The sequence below is a fragment of the Gopherus flavomarginatus genome, chromosome 2 (genome assembly GCF_025201925.1).
Source record: "Gopherus flavomarginatus isolate rGopFla2 chromosome 2, rGopFla2.mat.asm, whole genome shotgun sequence".
NCBI classification, from domain to species: domain Eukaryota; kingdom Metazoa; phylum Chordata; order Testudines; family Testudinidae; genus Gopherus; species Gopherus flavomarginatus.
The window spans coordinates 48,404,305-48,424,682 of NC_066618.1; the positions used below are offsets into that span (position 1 = coordinate 48,404,305).

A 20,378-nucleotide genomic window follows, 5' to 3' on the forward strand; every position below is an offset into this window, starting at 1 on the left:
AATGAGTATGTTAAAAAGTAATCTACTACTGCATCCCTTAGGAAAATATTTAGAATGTTTACCACAGTCTTGTATTTCTGCTGTTGTGATGATTAGCTGCCTTCTGCTGATTATACTATTTTCAGGCACCAAGTAGCAGATCTTCTGGACTGCCAGACTTCCAAACCAAGAACTCTGTATGTTACTGCTAAACGCTGTTCAAGATATAATCATACATCAAACTTTCACCAGTGTTAAAGATTTGGAATTGGATTAGTATTCTGTTTTATATTTTAAATTAATTTGTTTCCAATTTTTAGTTAGCAGTCACTTTATTTCTCACTAATCTTGCCTTCCTGAGTAGAATGAGGACACTTAGAACGTGAGAATGCTATACGCAACTCATTACACACAAATAAAACTCTGACTGATGCAAGGAGAATCAGAAATTAGCTTATTTTAGTAAAATCTTACTGCAGATTAGTTTGACTTTATAAGTATCCTTCAAGACTGTAGGAGTACATGATCACCATATTTTCCTGAACCTTGGAACTGAAGAACCACGACAATCAAGATAACACTTGAGTAAGCTGATACTTTTTTCCTACAAATTTCTTTCGGACAAATTATGTATCTTATGTACCTCCTTTTCTTTATATCTAATTAACCTTTGAAAATATGTAGACTAGTGGTGGGCAACCTGTGGGAATGGCGAACCACGGCCACCGGAAGCTGCGGGGGGCCGTTCCTCCAGACGGTCAACATCTGCAAAATGTCTCACGGCCTGCAATCAGATTGCCTTGATGGGCCGCAGGTTGCCGACCACTGGTGTAGATTAACAAAATTAATACATTTAACCCTTTAGAAGTAGCTTTGCATAGATTGCATTTCTTCATATTTGTCAGCAGAAAAGGCTGATACAGCTGTGGTGCTAAAGGGGGCACGGGAAAAAATCCTGAGTTTTAAAGCAATTTAATGGTTTCTTGAAGGTACTGGCTTGACAAACGTCCACAAAACCAACGCCCCAGTCATTGACTGTGTGAGAACTTCATCCCATCCCATCCCATCCTGTCATCTATTAGTTCCCAAATCCTTAGGTGGACAAGACTTGGGGAATGAGTGTATAGCTTAGTCTTCATATACATTCAGTCCTCAGGCCATGCAGTCCACAACAAGGGTGGAATTTTGTAGTAGTAGACATAAGAATATCAGTCCAGGGATGCCATCAAGTCATCTCATGTAAGTACCCAACATCCTGTCAGTTTTGACTTATGGTTACTGATGATCTAGAGAGGAAACTTCCAGTTCCCTACCTCATCCAATACCTAAACAGCTTCTTTATGATCTGCATAGTTTAATCAACAGTGGCTTCGTTGTTGCCGAAATATTGTTGATGCTAGTATTGTGCTTGCAAATGACTTAAGATTGAGCTGTTTGAGGAAACTATATATAACAAAATACTTATATTTCATTACAGATCTATTCATGTACATCAAATATTTTAAGAATCAATATTGTTTGATCTGTGTTTTCTGTAAATCAGAACAGTCCACAGTACCCATTAGAAAGAAGGATCTAAACATTTGAATACTCTTCAGTCTGCCGTTCTACAAACTGTAATCTTGGGAAATCATTGTTGAATGGAAATGTAATTTTAACACATTCTTCTTTTACTGTGGATATTTTCCCACAACAATATAGATTTTTTAGCAATAACAGTAGGTCAGAATTTACGAAGTACTATGTCTTCTCATTTATATTATAGTACGTGCAATAAAAATAGCTTATTTTTGTTACCTCATTCTCCCACCTACCCTCATCCTGTTTGGCCTGCCTGTAGTATATTGTCTGACACGTTGATGGTTAAGTCTCGGGTCAGTGACTTTCTTCTTTGTTACTTATCTGTACAGTGCCCACCACAGAATGGCCCTGATCATTGTTTGGGCTTCTTAGTTGCCACTGTAATAAAAATAAAAATAATAGTAATACTGAGAGCCGCTCCATACTGTTGTGTGATCTGATTACCTGCAGATAGTTACAGGGCTGAGGAGACTTGATCATGATTTACAGAAGGTGTCGTAACCTAAACTGGACAGCGATTTGCTCCCTTCTGAATTTTTTCTTTATTTTATGCACAGTCAAGACTTCCATTTTAACAGTTCAATTTTAATTTGTGGCGCTAAGCCCCTCAGAATGGTGGCTGCTAGCCACCTTGTACAGATGTTTTTATCTTCTAAAAGGTAATCTTTGCAAGCGTCACCATTCCTACAAGGTAGTATTATGCTTCATCAGAAAAGAACCTTTCTTTATTTTAGATGTTATACAGTTTTCTCTGATAAACTAAATAGAGCATAGAAACTACTGGCATTTAATGTATGGAATGAATGGCTTGTAGAGGAAGTGAACCTTGTATAGGGTTACCATATTTCAGGTTCCCCAAAAGAGAAAAATGCCGGGGTGGGGGAGCTGGAAGGAGGGGTATAGTGGGGAGGGTGCTGTAGGGGTGAGTGTGTATTGGGAGGTATTTGGGAGTGCTGGAGGTGGTACCTGGGGGTGCTCGAGGGGTGTGTATATTGAGGGGTATTCGGGGTGGTGCTGTAGGGATATATGTATTGGGAGTGGGTATTTGGGGGGTACTGGAGGGGTGTATGTACTGGAAGGGGTTTTGGGGGAGTGCACAGGAAGGGGTACCTGGGGCCTCATTCTTGATATGGGGGGGCAGTGTTGATAGATGTCATGGTGGCGGGTGGCTGGCGCAGACCTGGGACGCAGCAGCAGTCATCAGTCACCTGCCTCCCTGTGGGGCTGTCTACCTTCCCAGGGCTGGGAGCCTGGGTGGGTGGGATCTGGCAGCTGTGAGGGACCAATCAGATGCAGATGTAGGGAAAGGACCATAAGGAAGTGAACCAATCAGGGCTCTTTCTGAGCTGCAATGTCTGCTCCTCAAAAAAATCCAGACATTGCCTCTTATCTGAAAAATCTGTCCGAGCAGAGGGTCAAAATAGAGGTAATCTCTCGGAAAACCCAGACATTTGGTAACCCTAACCCTGTATACAAAAGGAAGATTTAGCATTAGCTTTGTATATGTGATACGTCTCATAACTATACTGCTTCAGTTTGTTCATTTTGATCTAACACAAAATATTTTCTTTGACTAGATGGCCTAGGGAATTGGAATAGGATACTGAGCCTTTCCACTCTAACTTGTTAATTTGAATAAATCCATTGGTCATCAGCTGATTGTCTCAGTTTGGGCTCTAAATGATCAAAAACTGAAACACCTGATTCTTAGACTCTAGTTACCATGCACAAAAATTCTAAACTGGGTGCTCATATTAGAGTGCAGATGTCTGTGTGGACAAAGTTTCACATGAACAAGGGGAAACCAGATAGTGGCCCCACTGAATATCAGTCTCTTGGTGCTAAAACTGCAGCAGCAAAATATGCATGAATAAAGCACAGGTCTGCAAAGCAGAGTGGTTAATTGTGTGCAAAGTGTTTGCATTCCCAAGTACTTTGTAATTTTGTGTGTGCAATATGCATCTGCTTATTTTCAGAAAGACCTTAGGTGCTTAATTTTTTTAAATGTGTATCCCCTCGTTTGCTGAGATTTATGAACACTACAGAGATCTTTCACTTTATGCCAAATGAGTTAATGTGTAAAATTGCTAGTAACAAAAGTTTCTAAAGAGTATGTATGTGTATCTAGATATCTCTCTCTCAAAATAAAAAAGTTGATACTCTGGATATAATTTGATTTAGGTTTTGACCGAATTTCACAGATATTTACTAGGACATTTAATCTGATAAACAATATAGTAAATACCAAGAGCCCAATTCTGCTTCCAGAGACAGGGGTCAGTTCCTGCCAAAGTCAATGGGAGTGACCCATCTATATGAGCACAGTTATGCTTCAGGGTATTATCAATGATAAATAGGTGGTAGAGGTGTTAATATCATGCTCTCTGGGAAAAAAAGATGATCTGCAATAAAGCTGTTTAAAGTACGAATTGAAGTATCTCCTATTTAAATGTAGGCTATTGGTGGTGCTTTAAATTGATAAATTTTAAGCTATTTTGTTAGAAGCATGCTTCAGGGGTTCTCACAACAAATTTTTGGGTGGCCTCAGAGTGTGGCCACCAAGTCTTACCGGTGGCTCCTCTGATTTTTTCCTAGTTTGGTATATGCCCCTGCTTGATAGTTTGCCATGTATTTCGGAAGGATACAGAGAATGACTAAAAATTTTTTGTTCTGCCAGTGAAAGTTTTTCACTATTCAGAATGGGAAATGTGCTTTTATTATTGTTCCCATTTAATATTTAACTCCTAGCTGGCCTGCTGCCAATCAACATTGCCACGTCCTCATTGGGTTGAATGTCAACAGGCTGCTTGAGCATGCACAGTGGAATCAGCCACTGTCTAAAGTTGGCAGTTTCGTATCTATGAGATTTGGAGGTCCAGTTCCCATGAATTTTAATGGAAATCTCATGCCCAAATCCCTAGGGAGTTTTCAAAATCTCATCTCTGGGATTATTTTTATATTGCAACTCTGCTTTAATTTAGTTACATTCAACTGTCCTTTTTATCCTTCATCTTGCTTTGAAGTGCGGAGATTTATGAATGAACCTGTGTACTTCAGAGGGAAGTGATGCTTTGAAATCAAAATTTCAACAGAATTAATGGTGTATAATTGCATGTAGGATATTTAAAGAAGATAAATACCCATTGACATTTAGGGAGCCTGGATAAGATGTATTTGAGGGCATGACAAAGTCGCATCTCATTAAAAAGATAAAATAAAACACAGTACTTGAAATATTTTTGCAAAAACATTAAATAGAAAAACAGTGTTTTAATAGTCATTTTATGTAACTACTGTGTCAAAGCGTACATTGACATTACAAAGCCCTCAGCTAAAGATTGTTAAATTAAGGACACCGTAAGGTACAGTATGTGCCTAATATCAATTTCTTAACATTTTGCCATGTTTTTAAAAAGGGCAGAGGAGAAGAGAGACTCAAAATCGGATTCCTAATTTTCATTGGTGTAAGTAAGAAGAGACTGTGGCTCTTTGTATTTTTCTCTAGATACTTTCTGGCACTTGCTGTTATAACCTGCTAATAGCTATGCCCTAGTCCTGTAAACACTTATTCGTATGCTTAACTTTAAGCATGTGAATCACTCCATTGACTTCAATGGGACAGCTCGCATACCAAAATTAAAAGTGCATACATGCTTGCAGGATCAGGAAGTAAGATGTATATGTGCATCTCCTGGTATGTTAGGTAATCTCCTTGATTTGCTGGCATTCTAGCAATTCCCCCTGTGTATGGTGCAGATCTAGGGCTGGGGAGAGATTGAAGTAGATTTCATTTATGGGAAAGAGTGACAAGGGAGTGGTTAGAAAGGAATAGATCATAACATTTGATGTGTACATTAATCCTGTAATGTGGGATGTTTCTTGGCAGAGCAGTTTAGATTATTTCCCTTAAAGCCTAATGTCTGAAATTATTAATTTGTATTCCCATAGTGTCTATAAGCCCTAGTCATAGACCAGGGCCCCATTGTGGTAGGCACTGCACAACACAGAACTAGAATATCGTCCCTCTGCAGAGTTTACAATGCTAAGTATTACACTTGTTACGGCAGGCACCGTATAATTTTTATCTGCATTGTAAAGCAGCTAGCAAGCTTTTAGGTAGTGTAGAATAATTAATAACACAACTACATGTGAACGACTCTTAACCTAGTGAAAAAAATCAAATGACGCATTTGACACCGAGGGAAAAGATAACATTTGGTATAATCCTAGTTCTAAAATCAGCATAAAAATAGTTAATTAGGAAAAGTCTTATGTTGGCTGTTCAGATAATATATTCCTAATTTATCCCTGTGGCACTTGTTTCAGATTAAACAGTAGGCACATTTGATTTTCATATTACTGGAATAAAATTTAATTCTATCCCTACAGCTTCGTTTGCTTAAGTTACTAATTTTCTCAGTTTAAATGAGTAAAGTGGCTTCTTGTTTATATGCTTCTATTAGCAAACATGATATAAACAGATATGCATTTGGGATCATCAAAGGCACTAATCATTTTTCTGTGCAAGAAAGTAGGAAGATAACATTGTTTAGACTGGTGGTCTGGAAATTGGAATCTGACAAGATTAGCATGATTTTTATTTGTCTAACTCATATTTGTATAAACTATTAGTTGAAGTTATAACATACACAGTAGAATCTCAGTTATGAATACCAGAGTCATCTGGCCAGTCAGCCACACACCTCTTTTGGAACCAGAAGTACACAATCAGGCAGCAGCAGACACACCCCACCACCACTCTCAAAGAAGGCAAATACAGTACAGTAGTGTGTTAAACGTAACTAAAAAATAAAGGGAAAGCAGCATTTTTTCTGCATAGTAAAGTTTCAAAGCTGTGTATTAAGTCAATGCTCAGTTGTAAACTTTTGAAAGAACTGTAATGTTTTGTTCAGTGTTAAGAACAACCTCTGTTCCTGAAGTGTTTGTAACTCTGAGGTTACAGTAGAACCTCTGTACTGTAATTCTACTGTCATGGCAAGGGCTTGAGTTAATGTTCAATATGGAAGGTGATAGGCAGTGGGAGCATATTGCTAGTATTTAAAAATAAGCTAAAATACTGTTAGATCAAGTGCGTTGTTCATGAGTCTGGCATAGAAAATTGAATCCAGGAAGGCTTCAAAGGTACTTGAGGGGAATAGCATCTGTTCTATACTAAACCATGCTGATCATCATGTGCGATACTGTACATAAACCAGAGTTATGTACAGAGTTCCGTACATTTATGTACAGAGTGTACAGTTATGTACAGAGTTCCGTTGACTGCGGAACCCAAATTTGACTTTGTCGGGTCCAAATATATGATGCGTCGTTTTGAGAGGCTGCTCCCTTAGGAGTGGCACCTGTACCACTTACCATCGTCTATGCACTTACATTCACACACTCTAACTCATGGGGAAAGGAGGAGAGAATAGAGTTATTTTAAATAGACTGATACTCCATGCCACTTTATTTTGTATAGCACTTGCATGCCAAGGTACAGACACCCTGGATTTACCTAAGATGGAACACTCAATCTTTATTACATTTGTCCTCACATTTTATGAGCTCGGATATTTGAAAGGAGCAAAAATAGTCAGTGCATACTTATAGGCTTTCTCTGTTCTTTCAGTCATCTTTGTGTAAATATTTGATGGTATGATGAAGCTCATCATGTTGTTGGGCAATTTTCCAGAGAAGTAGAGTGTCTTTAAATTTTCACAGATGATTTTTTAGTTGGTCATTGATGTTACTTCTGAGGGTAGTGTAACAGTTTGGATCACAGATACCCCCTTGGGGCTGCCAGCTGATGTGCCAAGACTACTTCTGCCTCTGATTTCCCTGCCAGCCTGGGACTCCAGAACCCTCAGAGGTGTTCCAGAAAGCTTCCTTTTACAGACTAGTCTCCTTCTAGTCTGGGTCCAGCAATCACTCATGCCCCCTGTATTTACTGTCCTTTGTTCCAGTTTCTTTCAGATATCCTCGGGGGTGGAGAGGCTATCTCGTGAGCCAGCTGAAGACAAAATGGAGGGGTCTCCCAGGGGTTTAAATAGACTTGGTTGTGATTTCAGACCTCTCTCCTATGCAAAGTCCAGCTCCAAGATGGAGTTTTGGAGTCACATGAGCAAGTCACATGTCCATGCATGACTCAGTTTTTACAGGCAGCAGCCATTGTTACATGCTACCCTGAACATCCTCAGGTAGACTTCTTATGTGGATTGGAGCCTTCCAAAATTCATTGTCTTTTGTCTTTTAAGTGTTTAATTGAGCACTTAATTTGCTCATTCTTTTCTCAAGAAGCTGACCAAATGCTTTACTAGGGCTACTTAGAAATCAAGCAAGTACACAGACAATATTCATAACTTTGAATACAACAACACATGCATACACATAGGATGAATAGATTCAGTAGATCATAACCTTTACAGAGATATGTTACATTGGATATGTAGCGCATATATATACACACACACACATTCATAAGCATATTTCCATAAAGCCTTATGGGGTGCACCATCACAGGTAGGACAGATATTTTTGTCAGGAAACATTGCAAGGAACCTGTATGTATGTATTTAAGCATTCTCTGAAAGGTGGTGTGAATTGGGAAGGAGGAAGGCAGAGAGGGATTTGAAATTGATGTTTCACTGTAGTTAAATGTTAACATTGAGTGAAAGTGTATTTTTAAAGATTTGAATTGTTTGTGCCTAGAGGATTGAATAGGCATGTTTTTCATTAATTTGTACTGAAGATATGCTAGAGATCTCTTGGCATAGATAATCAAGATTCCTCCCTCAAAGTTTACAACAGTAGTGCGAAAATTCCTCGCCAGGTGTGGTATTTATCTAACCTACATGACAAATGTATATTCCATAGAATGCAAGCATTGTTTGTTTATTTTTTTGTTTTACTTTCTAGCCCTTATAGTTGCAAAGTGTTTGCATTCAGGAAGTTAAGAGTGTAATTCAAAGAAATAGCTACATTTTCAAATAATGTGCCTGTGCAGTTAATTTTTGTTAGCCATTCTCACCCTTCCCGAGAGACTGGCTATGACTATTGACCATGCTCCTTCCTTTAAAAATCTTATGTTCCTTCAGCTTTCATGATTGTCTTTTACTAGTTCTCCTGACTAGCTGTATCTTCAGTTTTTGCTCGGTGCGTGGTCTTCATCTCATCTCCAACTTTCAGCAGGGATCCCACCTGGCTCCATCTCTTGTCCCTTCTTTTATGCCTCTACATCCTATCATCAGATGATCTGTTATCTTTACACTTATTATTTATAGGCCTGTTTCTTCACTCTAGATGTGACTCCTTCTGTCACAATCTGTGACTCTGCTTGTGTTTCTGACATCTTCTGGGTATTCTGGCATCAATTTAAATTTAAGCCTGGCCAAAACGGAGCTCTTGATCTCTCTCCTATCCTTCAATCACCTTGGACGACAGCACCATCCTCCCAGTCATTCAGGCACGTAATCTCGGGCATGGTCTACACTAGGAAATTACGTCAGTATAACTGCATCGTTAGCATAGACGCATGTCCTTTGGAATGGTGGCCGAAGCATGAAGGGACATACAGATTTTTACATATCTGCACATAAATATTTTGCAATGCCAGCTACAAAAGTGCCATGCAAATGCCTGTTCTCACTTTCTGGTGACATTGTAAATAAGAAGAGGGCAGCATTATCTCCTGTAAATGTAAACAAACTTGTTTGTGTGACATTCTGTACCTTGGGGGAGTGTCCTGGAACTCCCATAGTCCTCATTTTTATATATTCGTGATCATGCATATAAAGCATGCCTTGTAAGGTATCAGGGGAAAGGTTATGATGTGCTGAAAGTCATTTCTCTATCCATATGTGTATATCATTAACGCATATGAAGTTATGAGAATTGTGTTGTATGGCTGTCACTAAAACATGCTGTAAGTTGGGGAATCACCAGATAGTAGCTCCTCAGAGGCAACAGCAAGGAAAGTAACCAACACCTGGGCAGGTTTTCAAACAACCCATCAATAGCCATTGCCCAGCAAGGGAGCTACAATTCAATAACTCACCTGCATGAGGCCACACCAAGGGAATTGCTCAACCTTGCCTAGAGATTCACTAATGCCCACCAGACATGCCTGGACTTGTTTGTTCCCCAAGCACGTGGGACCGAGGGTATAAAACAGAACAGAGCAGGCACATGCTTCGCCTTTTCTCTTCCCCCTACCTACACTGCTAGCAAATAAGACCTGAGAAGAAAACAAGACTCCAACAGAGGAGATTGGCCCAGGTTTAATGAACAAACCTGTATATTAAGGACTGCAATATTCTTTGGGGTAAGAAAAACTGGTTAAACTAGATGTCGCTCAGTCTAATGGGGTTGAGAGTTTAGACTGCATGCTTATATTTCATTTCTTTTGGTAACTGACTCTGACCTTTTGCTTATCACTTAAAATTTATCTTTTATAGTCAATAAATTTGTTTAGTCGTTTATCAGTGAGTTTGCATGAAGTGTGGGACAAATCTGCTCAGGTTTGGCAAAGGCTGTGTATGTCAACTTTCAATTGATGAAGTGGTGAACCAGTTAATAAATGTGTACTGCCCATCTTGAGCAGGGCAAGACTGTATATTCCTGAGGTACAGTGCTGGGGGGATTTCACTCTGGTCCCTTTCTCTGTTTCATTCATGAGTGGCTTTGGGAGCATTCATGCAATCTAGTTGGGTGTGTGGGGTTCCACATGCTGTTGTGATCACAGAGGGGCTTGCTGCTGGTCATTAACAAGACATTGTGAGAGACAACCCAGGCTGGAGAGAGTTAAGGGGGCACAGTGGTCCCACAGTCCCAGGCTACACCCCGGGGGGATCCTGTCACAGTTTATCTTATCAATTGACTGAACAAGAAGTAGAACTGAGTGGACTTGTAGGCTCTGAAGTTTTACATTGTGTTTTTGAGTACAGTTATGTAACAAAAAATCTACATTTGTAAATTGAACTTTCTTGACAACAAGATTGCACTACAGTACTTGTATGAGGTGAATTTTTAAAATATTTCTTTTAATCATTTTTACGTTGTAAATATTTGTAATAAAAATATACACTTTGATTTCAATTACAACACAATATAATATATATGAAAATGTAGAATAACATTCAAAATATTTAATAAATTTCAATTGATATTCTATTGTTTAACAGTGCGATTAAAACTGCGATACATCTCAATTTTTTGAGTTAATCATGTGAGTTAACTGTGACTAATCTACAGCCCTATTTTATTTATGTGAAAAGCTCCCAGAAAAAAATGTGTACAGCCAGTACCTTATCCTCTTTCAGATCCCTCATCTAGAGTCAGTCTGCCTGATGCCTACAGAATCATCCTGCCGGTTGGCCATGAATAGGCAGCTGTAACTGTTCCTCTTGATTCCTTTTCCTTACACATTTATCTTATAGCTCCCCAATCCTTGCTATTCCTCTTCACTCTTTCTAATCCCAGTAAAAAGAAAATAAAACTGTGGCAACTATCTGTGTTTGCTTGTGTCACAGTTTCCCAGGTAATTGCATCTCTGACTCCTTCATGGTTTCTTGGAGGGCACTCTGTTTAGGTCTCGAGCCTCTAGCTGTCACCTTTCTCGTGGTGCAGTCCCATCACTCTCTGCCTCTAGACCAGATATTGAGGCTGCAATTCACTGCGATCTCCTTAGTGGGTCTGATTTTAGGTCTGGTTTGAGTTCAGCCAGAATCACGTTCATGTTCCCACGTTACAGTACGTTATGGGAGTATGTAACTTTTGTAGGGTATATGTACGTTTTGTGGGATAACTTATTCAACAATTTGGGCCTGAATGGAAGGGAGGGAATCTCAAAGAAGTGTGGAATTCAGTGGATAACTGTGACCAAGAGACTTACTGGCAGAGACTCTCTCGAGTCTACCTGGAGGTTCTAACTACCTCATTAGGAGGTGAAGTCCAAGCTGCATGTCCTGGCCTGAGTGGGCTGAGAGAGATCTCTGTTTGGGTAGCCATCTTGACTTTTGGGGTCTGTCGATCAGCATAAAGTGTGGCTCGTGGTTGGGCCAGTCTGTCACAGATGCCCTGTGCTACACAGACTATATTCATCTCCTTTCTTTCTTTGTTTACATTTTTTGTGTTTGATAAAATTGCAGCTTCTTGTGACATGATCTTTTGGGGATCCTCTACCAAGGGATTAGGTTGAGGATGGTGCTCAGGTTTGAAGAATAGCAGGAATCAGGTGTAGATTTGATGGTGTTGAAATCTCATAAAACTTTGTGTCCAAATGGCAGAAATCTTGCAAGATTGGGAAAACATGGAAATCTTATGAGACCAGCTAGTTCTGATGTGATTTTGCTCATCTTGGTTAATGTCAGAACTGAATCTCTCTGCTTTGGATGCTTTTATTTGCACACCTAAAATTTTCCATTGTTTTGTAAAGGCTTGTCTACACAGGAACACTCAGGAAAATTAATCTGAATTAAGTTTCAAAGTAGATTAGTTAAACCACATTAAACCCCCATGTGGACACTCTGATTCAGAATTAAAGTGGTCTTCATTCAGTCTAGTTTAATTCGCTTTGTGAATTAAGATAAAATAAATTAAGGCTACGAATCCACTTTGAAACTTAATTTGGATTAATTTTCTTGCATGTCCCAGTGTGGACGTACCCTGAGTTTTGCATTTAGATATCCGTGTAACTTGTTTGTCACAACCAGTTCCTTTCCTTGGCCTTATTCATTTTTTTTCTGTCTTGAGTCATGTACCAGCTGAGCATTCTACTGTGTAATGAGAAAATTGGTGAATACTACTTCCACTCTTTTATATGAGCAAATTATTTTCCTCTGCTTTTCCACTTAAGTAATATGAAAGTGAGATTTCTGCAGGATGGGAATTCCTACAGAATAAGATCAGAGTTATTTTAAAAATATAATTTTCATTTGATTGTAAATTTTGTGACAGGTGAAAATTGCAACCTAGAAGAGTGAAGTTTTTTATTAGCCACCGAACAGGAACAGCATAGGCAGCAGCAGTGTCAACTTCCCTACACTCTTCCTGATCTGACTTTAGACACATGAGCCTCTCTAGCAGTGAGAAGCTGGTTCACTATCTATGCAGTTTTGTCAGTGTGTATGGATAAACTGCCACATTTGGTGCAAACTGCATTAGTTTCTATGGCCTGCATATCAGTCCCCTAGGAACTAGACCGAGACAAGTCATTTCATCTGGGATACTAAATGTTCTGACGAAGTAGGTATTCGCCCACCAAGCTTTGCACACCTAAAATTTTCCATTGTTTTGTAAAGGCTTGTCTACACAGGAACACTCAGGAAAATTAATCTGAATTAAGTTTCAAAGTAGATTAGTTAAACCACATTAAACCCCCATGTGGACACTCTGATTCAGAATTAAAGTGGTCTTCATTCAGTCTAGTTTAATTCGCTTTGTGAATTAAGATAAAATAAATTAAGGCTACGAATCCACTTTGAAACTTAATTTGGATTAATTTTCTTGCATGTCCCAGTGTGGACGTACCCTGAGTTTTGCATTTAGATATCCGTGTAACTTGTTTGTCACAACCAGTTCCTTTCCTTGGCCTTATTCATTTTTTTTCTGTCTTGAGTCATGTACCAGCTGAGCATTCTACTGTGTAATGAGAAAATTGGTGAATACTACTTCCACTCTTTTATATGAGCAAATTATTTTCCTCTGCTTTTCCACTTAAGTAATATGAAAGTGAGATTTCTGCAGGATGGGAATTCCTACAGAATAAGATCAGAGTTATTTTAAAAATATAATTTTCATTTGATTGTAAATTTTGTGACAGGTGAAAATTGCAACCTAGAAGAGTGAAGTTTTTTATTAGCCACCGAACAGGAACAGCATAGGCAGCAGCAGTGTCAACTTCCCTACACTCTTCCTGATCTGACTTTAGACACATGAGCCTCTCTAGCAGTGAGAAGCTGGTTCACTATCTATGCAGTTTTGTCAGTGTGTATGGATAAACTGCCACATTTGGTGCAAACTGCATTAGTTTCTATGGCCTGCATATCAGTCCCCTAGGAACTAGACCGAGACAAGTCATTTCATCTGGGATACTAAATGTTCTGACGAAGTAGGTATTCGCCCACCAAGCTTTGCACACCTAAAATTTTCCATTGTTTTGTAAAGGCTTGTCTACACAGGAACACTCAGGAAAATTAATCTGAATTAAGTTTCAAAGTAGATTAGTTAAACCACATTAAACCCCCATGTGGACACTCTGATTCAGAATTAAAGTGGTCTTCATTCAGTCTAGTTTAATTCGCTTTGTGAATTAAGATAAAATAAATTAAGGCTACGAATCCACTTTGAAACTTAATTTGGATTAATTTTCTTGCATGTCCCAGTGTGGACGTACCCTGAGTTTTGCATTTAGATATCCGTGTAACTTGTTTGTCACAACCAGTTCCTTTCCTTGGCCTTATTCATTTTTTTTCTGTCTTGAGTCATGTACCAGCTGAGCATTCTACTGTGTAATGAGAAAATTGGTGAATACTACTTCCACTCTTTTATATGAGCAAATTATTTTCCTCTGCTTTTCCACTTAAGTAATATGAAAGTGAGATTTCTGCAGGATGGGAATTCCTACAGAATAAGATCAGAGTTATTTTAAAAATATAATTTTCATTTGATTGTAAATTTTGTGACAGGTGAAAATTGCAACCTAGAAGAGTGAAGTTTTTTATTAGCCACCGAACAGGAACAGCATAGGCAGCAGCAGTGTCAACTTCCCTACACTCTTCCTGATCTGACTTTAGACACATGAGCCTCTCTAGCAGTGAGAAGCTGGTTCACTATCTATGCAGTTTTGTCAGTGTGTATGGATAAACTGCCACATTTGGTGCAAACTGCATTAGTTTCTATGGCCTGCATATCAGTCCCCTAGGAACTAGACCGAGACAAGTCATTTCATCTGGGATACTAAATGTTCTGACGAAGTAGGTATTCGCCCACCAAGCTCACGCTCCAATACGTCTGTTAATCTGTAAGGTGCCACGGGACTCTGTTGCTTTTTACAGATCCAGACTAATATGGCTACCCCTCTGATACTTAAATGTTCTAATGGTAACAACTTTGGTCACCATTGATCTGGACTGGATTTCACTTGCAACCTTGAATGGAGAGGCTTTATATTACTCATTCCCTGAGACAATCAGTTGCCAAATTTGATTCAACTCTAGTTTGATGCTGAAATTCCATATTTTACAATTGATTAGTTTTTTCAGTCTTTTAAATTTTTGTTTTAGGAGGTCTCTAATGATACCACTGGCACCCTCACAGCTGCTGAAGAGAGAAAGGAGAAGGTGCCAAGTCCACACCTCAGTCATCTGGTAGTTTTAACATCTGGCAATACTCTGTATGGTTTGGCAGAGAGAGTGGTAGCCACGGAATCCTTGTAAGTTATTTACTGTAAATCACCTTTTTAAAATCCATGAGGTGTTTAAATAATTATGGTCACTGTCTGTCTTTTTGAGAGGTCCATCTCAAAGTCCATAAAACACAATAAATCGATTGCTCTTTTCAAATAAATTAGAAGTAAATCATCAATTGATGAATGTTAATACCTGAAAGAATCTAAATCTTTCCATTAACTTCAGCTGGCCTTGGATTGGGCCCTTTATGTATGATCTACCATGATCCACATGGGAATGGAAAGGAGCAAAAGTATAAAATACTGAGTGAGGAGTTCCTGACAGACTATTGACATAAAAATGGAAACAAAGTTTTAAAGCTTTCAAAGGCGCTTTTATGTCTGGACTGCTCCCAAGACCATTTGCTGCAAAGAAATGAAAAGTAGATGCCTGTTAAATATTGTACTCGGATCACAATGAATTTTATGTGCTTTCTTAGGGTGTTTTTGGCTGAGCAGTTTGAGTTCCTTCAGTCGCATCTTGATGCTGTGATGCCCGCAGCCAAGAAACCCTTTCTCCAGCAATTCTACTCTCAGGTCAGGATTCTGCCATTCACTGTTCATAATTTGTGCTATGTTATTAGGGTGTTTGCATGGTATTGTCATACATTACTTTTTGTTGGCAAGAAGTTCTGTTACACCAAATTTTATTAACTTCTCTTTCAGACTGTGTCAACTGCCAGTGAACTACGCAAACCAATTTATTGGATTGTAGCTGCCAAAGCTATTGATTATGAACAGATGCTGCTCCTCATGGCTAATGTAAAGTGGGATGTGAAAGAGATCATGTCACAACATAATATCTATGTTGATGCTCTTTTAAAGGTGAATATTTTCCTGGAAACACCTAGTGTATTAGATATAATCCTACAAAAAGATACAATTATTACTGTAATTCCTATGGTAAAGCTGTAGTAGAGACAAGATTAGAGGAATACAATGTGGTGATTTATTCTTGTCCATTAGGATGAGGTATACTTTCCGAATTCCTTTTTTGTCTTGCTACTGGCAAAATACAGTAAACTTCAGGGTACATTTAATACTCCATTGTTGTTCATAGATTCAGTTTGTCAAGTTTGTTAAAACTTATTACCCATTAGCACTCTTTGGGTGAAAGAGATCATAGCTGAATAACTCTGCATTTTCATTGAAGCTAAAACTCTGAATGACAGGTGGAAGGCTAGCAGAAAGTAGTTGCATTGTTAAACACATCAGACATGGCCAGTGGATTCTTTTGAGGAGTTGTATCATCTGACATTTACCATAGATCTTGTAGGGCAAACCAGTCCTGCAAGTTAACCTAAAAGCATTAAAAGCCCTTCTTGGGCCATAGACAGGGCAAGAAAATGTACATATCAGATACTAATATAAAGACACAGGTTGGATTTTTAAAAGGAATAGACAGTTAGGCATCCAGCTCCCACTGAAAGCTGATGAGAAATGGGCATCTTAATTGCCTAAGGCTCTTCATTATATAAGCTAGTGCTTAGGAGGAATTCCTCCCACATACAGCACAGCATAATTTATACTTTGCTTTAAATATATTCACACCAACGATTTTTTAAATTATATGAAGGTCTTTAGAAAATTACAATGTTATTGGCAGAAACATTTCTCAGCTCATTAGAGAGAGGTTGGCAGGCTTCCTTTTTATGAAGTGGATTGTGAAATCTAGTATATGTTTTATAAAAATGTAGCCTCTACACTTTTGTCCATTATATCCAGTCTCCACTTCTAAGGAAAAATATTGGAAAGAAGTGAGAATCTGCAAGTGAGAATGTATTATAGCAATGGAAGATGGTTGTAAATCTTTGCAGTTTGCCTTTGTTATGCTGTTTATGTTTTAACTGGGCCCTTTAAAGCAATTTTTCTACTTATGGTTCAGTAATGGAGTGGCTTCTGTGAAACACAGAACAGCGGATATATTTGAGCCTCAGGACAAGAACAAAGGCAATTTTATTCCACTGTGGTCTCTAGGCTATGTAACTAAAAATAGTTTACATACAGTGGTTTCTGGGTGACTATTTAGTTGGGAAGAGAGAACTCCTTGCTACCTATACAGGTTGTCATAAACAATGTGTTGCATGTAATAGCCAATAAATTTTGCAGAAGTCTCCACCCAGTTATTCATGTACTTGTAAGGGAAGTAGATAATTTAGCTGGTTTCTTCCCTCGTGTTTCGCCAATACGGAGTAATAGGCATCTCCACCTTAATGATAGTAGATAGTTTGCCATTTAAGGCAAAGAAGTTTTGGTGCCTCAGTTTTTCTTGAGGAAATGCAGTTAGCTCTGTTGCCCTAGCCAAATACCAGTTTTGGGTATTTCAATCTCTCTACTGAAATTCCCTCTCTGTAGTTGTGTTTTGTTCTTAATTTATTTTTATTTTTATTTTTATTTATTTTATTTATTACAAACAAAGTGCTAATTAACAGCCCTGGAACAAAGTCCTTTATTTAACTACAGAATAGGTATAGTATGAGCAGCTGCAATGCAAGCTTTTCCCTGCCCTACCACATCAGATTGCTTCAAGGCTGATCTAGAAAGACTAACTCTGGGGTGGGGGAATAGTTCACAGACAATGCTTATTTAACGTTTACAAAGTTGTCACTTGATACAAATGTTAGCAGACTTTTTTTTAATGGAGACACTACCATGAGACCTACATGCTTATTTCACAAAAGTCCCCAAATAGCTATAGTTGCACATCAGTAACTACTATCAGTCCACAGCTGAAATTGGCTGGACTGAATGAATTACCTGGAGCAGCAATTCATTGTATTTTCAGTTGAGTACAACATTCTGTACTTAACTTAACCTGTTATATAGTGTTGCCATGTGCAGTTATAGTTAGCATAGAGAATTGGTTTCATTTCCGTGGTGGATGATGATAGTCCTGGATTGGTGTAAGTTTTAAAGTAATTTGGAATTATCTGGTGTCAGAGGTTCCCTATGAATGGAAAACTATTAAATTTCCTTGCTACTCTTGCAGAGTTAGATAACACAGGTAGTTGACTGGGAATAAATGGATCATGGCTGGATTTTTTTCCCCTGGTTTTAGGTTGGATTTCATAATTTAGGGCCAAAATTTTTACATTTCAATGTCTAAGATGAGGCAACTAAATCCATACTTAGATATCTAAAAAATACTGTAAATGATTCTTCAGTAGATAAGAAATTGGTATGCTCTCAATCTTATTTACTATTATGTTTATCACTGTAACCTGTTTACATTAAGCGCCTCTTGTTTTACCTGCACATACACCTTTTCTGGTTCATATCTCTGCATCTTTTCCTCCTGGCTAGGTAAGTGTACAGTGTAATCATTCTTTTATGCCTATGGAATAATGTATTATTTTTATTTCACCAGGAATTTGAACAATTTAACAGAAGGTTGAATGAGGTGTCTAAAAGAGTCCGTATTCCATTGCCAGTGTCAAATATTCTTTGGGAGCACTGTATACGACTAGCCAATAGAACTATTGTGGAAGGGTAAGTGGTCTACGAATGCCTCTGTAAAGTTAATCGTCAGTAAATATTTCTTTAATGGCAGGGTTTGTAAGGTGAGGGCCTCAGATTCCATAAAGCAGTGAACTCCACTTTTGTGGACTCTTGCACCTGATGTCAGCGAGGCTCTTTGCAGGCACAGGAGCTTGCCTACCTGGAGTTCATTAAGGGATTGGTCCCTAAAATATGCTAACAGGTGTGGAGATGTGCAGCTACATGGCTATTACTGATAATTGACACTGTTTAGTGTCCAAAAGTGTGGACATAAAATAAGGCACATCCTTTTCTTAGATATCTTAGTCTTTAGTGGACCATATATTAACAACGTAGTGAGGAGAAGAGATCAACATAGAATAGTATCTAATACAAATATATGATATAATGGTAGCCAGATTACCGTGCTTCTGTTTGATGATGCCCTTGCCAGGAAGGCAATGGAGACTTGCTAACATGGAGTTCCATCCTGAAGACGAGCCTAGCAGTGCCACTAAGATGCAAGGGAGCAGAAAGCTTCCTACCCGTGCATCCACTATTGTTTGTGGTAGTGGGGGAGAGGGAAACAAGTGAAAGGCTCAGCCATACTCCTCCCTCCCCTCCCCCACCCCGCCAACAAGGACTGTAAATGGAGAGCTCTGCCAATACTGGGGGCAGCCAGTATGTACTCAGCACTGGGGACAATAGCACGTCTTTTGACATTTTGTTGTTTGTGTTCTTGTCCACTCACCCGTGGCTCTCACCACATCTCTCTTCTGCATCATGAGATCTGCCATACTCCTACTTCTTCCTCCTTCCTTCCTTCCGACTCTATCTTCCCTTTCTCATTACCCTCACCTGTTTACAGTTCCAACCACCTCTGCCCACTCCTTTTTCCCTTTGCAACTTGATCTTCCCTCTCCTGCCAGCATAAGCCTAGGTCCCCCATCTGCATCCTCCTCCTCTTCACCTCTGGTGACATCTACTCAAACCCTTCCCATACCTCTCTACCCACCTTCTCCACTTCCTACCCATAGCCACCACAACAACAGCTCTCCTTATGCCAACTGTCCTATCTTAACACCCATCCTCCTCCATCCTCTACTTCTCTTGATATCTCTGGAACATCCACTCTAGCTTTAAAAAGATCACAGCCATCCATAACCCCTTTATATTCTGCTCCCTCCATTTCTTGTCTCTTACAGAGACCTGGATCCCTACATTTGACATTGCTTCTTCAGGTGCCATCTCTTACAGAGGACCTTCCTTCTCTCTCACTCCTTACCTTGAATGAGACTGTGATGGGAATATTGGCCTTCACCATTCCCATTCCTGCTGCTTCCAATCCCTCCCTTTCTCCTCCCACCATCTTTCTTCTCTTTTGAACACCACTGTATCCACCCTTGTCTCTCCTCGACCCCAGCATGTTGCTGCCAGGCCTACACTAGTGCCCATCCAACTTCTCCCCATCAGTCGTCTCTTCTGATTTCAGCTCCTGGTGCTCTCTCTTCTCCTCGCAATCTTCTCTACTGAACCTCTGTGACTTCAGCTTCCATGTTAATGACCCATCAGACCCCTTGGCTGCACATCTCCTCACCCTCACCTCCTCATTTGGCCTGCAGCCCTGGTTTAACTCTTCCATTCACCAAAAAGCCATTCACTTGACTTGGTTATCCCCTCTTTGACTATCACGTGGTCTCTTTCAGCATCGCCCATCAGCCTCACCCTCATGCCCTCTCATTCAGTCTTTCCATGACTCCAGTCCATCAGCACTAATGTCTCATCTGCTCTCCACCCTCTCGTTCCCTTTTCTATCAATATGACTTGATTCTCTCCATGCTTTCCTGTCCTCCACCTGTAACTCTTCTGTCCTCCTCTCCCATCACAGGATCTTTGT

The 20,378-nt window shown here is 39.3% G+C and overlaps 1 protein-coding gene across 3 annotated transcripts in view; it reads left to right on the top strand.

Moving 5' to 3' along the window:
* Positions 1-20,378, top strand: part of VPS50 (VPS50 subunit of EARP/GARPII complex) — a 187,432-nt gene that overhangs the window by 158,772 nt on the left and 8,282 nt on the right. For all 3 annotated transcript variants that reach the window (XM_050939528.1, XM_050939530.1, XM_050939529.1), the window contains 4 exons: positions 14,841-14,989; positions 15,445-15,541; positions 15,671-15,829; positions 18,372-18,493. In XM_050939528.1, coding sequence (XP_050795485.1) covers positions 14,841-14,989; positions 15,445-15,541; positions 15,671-15,829; positions 18,372-18,493 — 527 coding nt within the window. The remainder of the gene's footprint in view (positions 1-14,840; positions 14,990-15,444; positions 15,542-15,670; positions 15,830-18,371; positions 18,494-20,378) is intronic.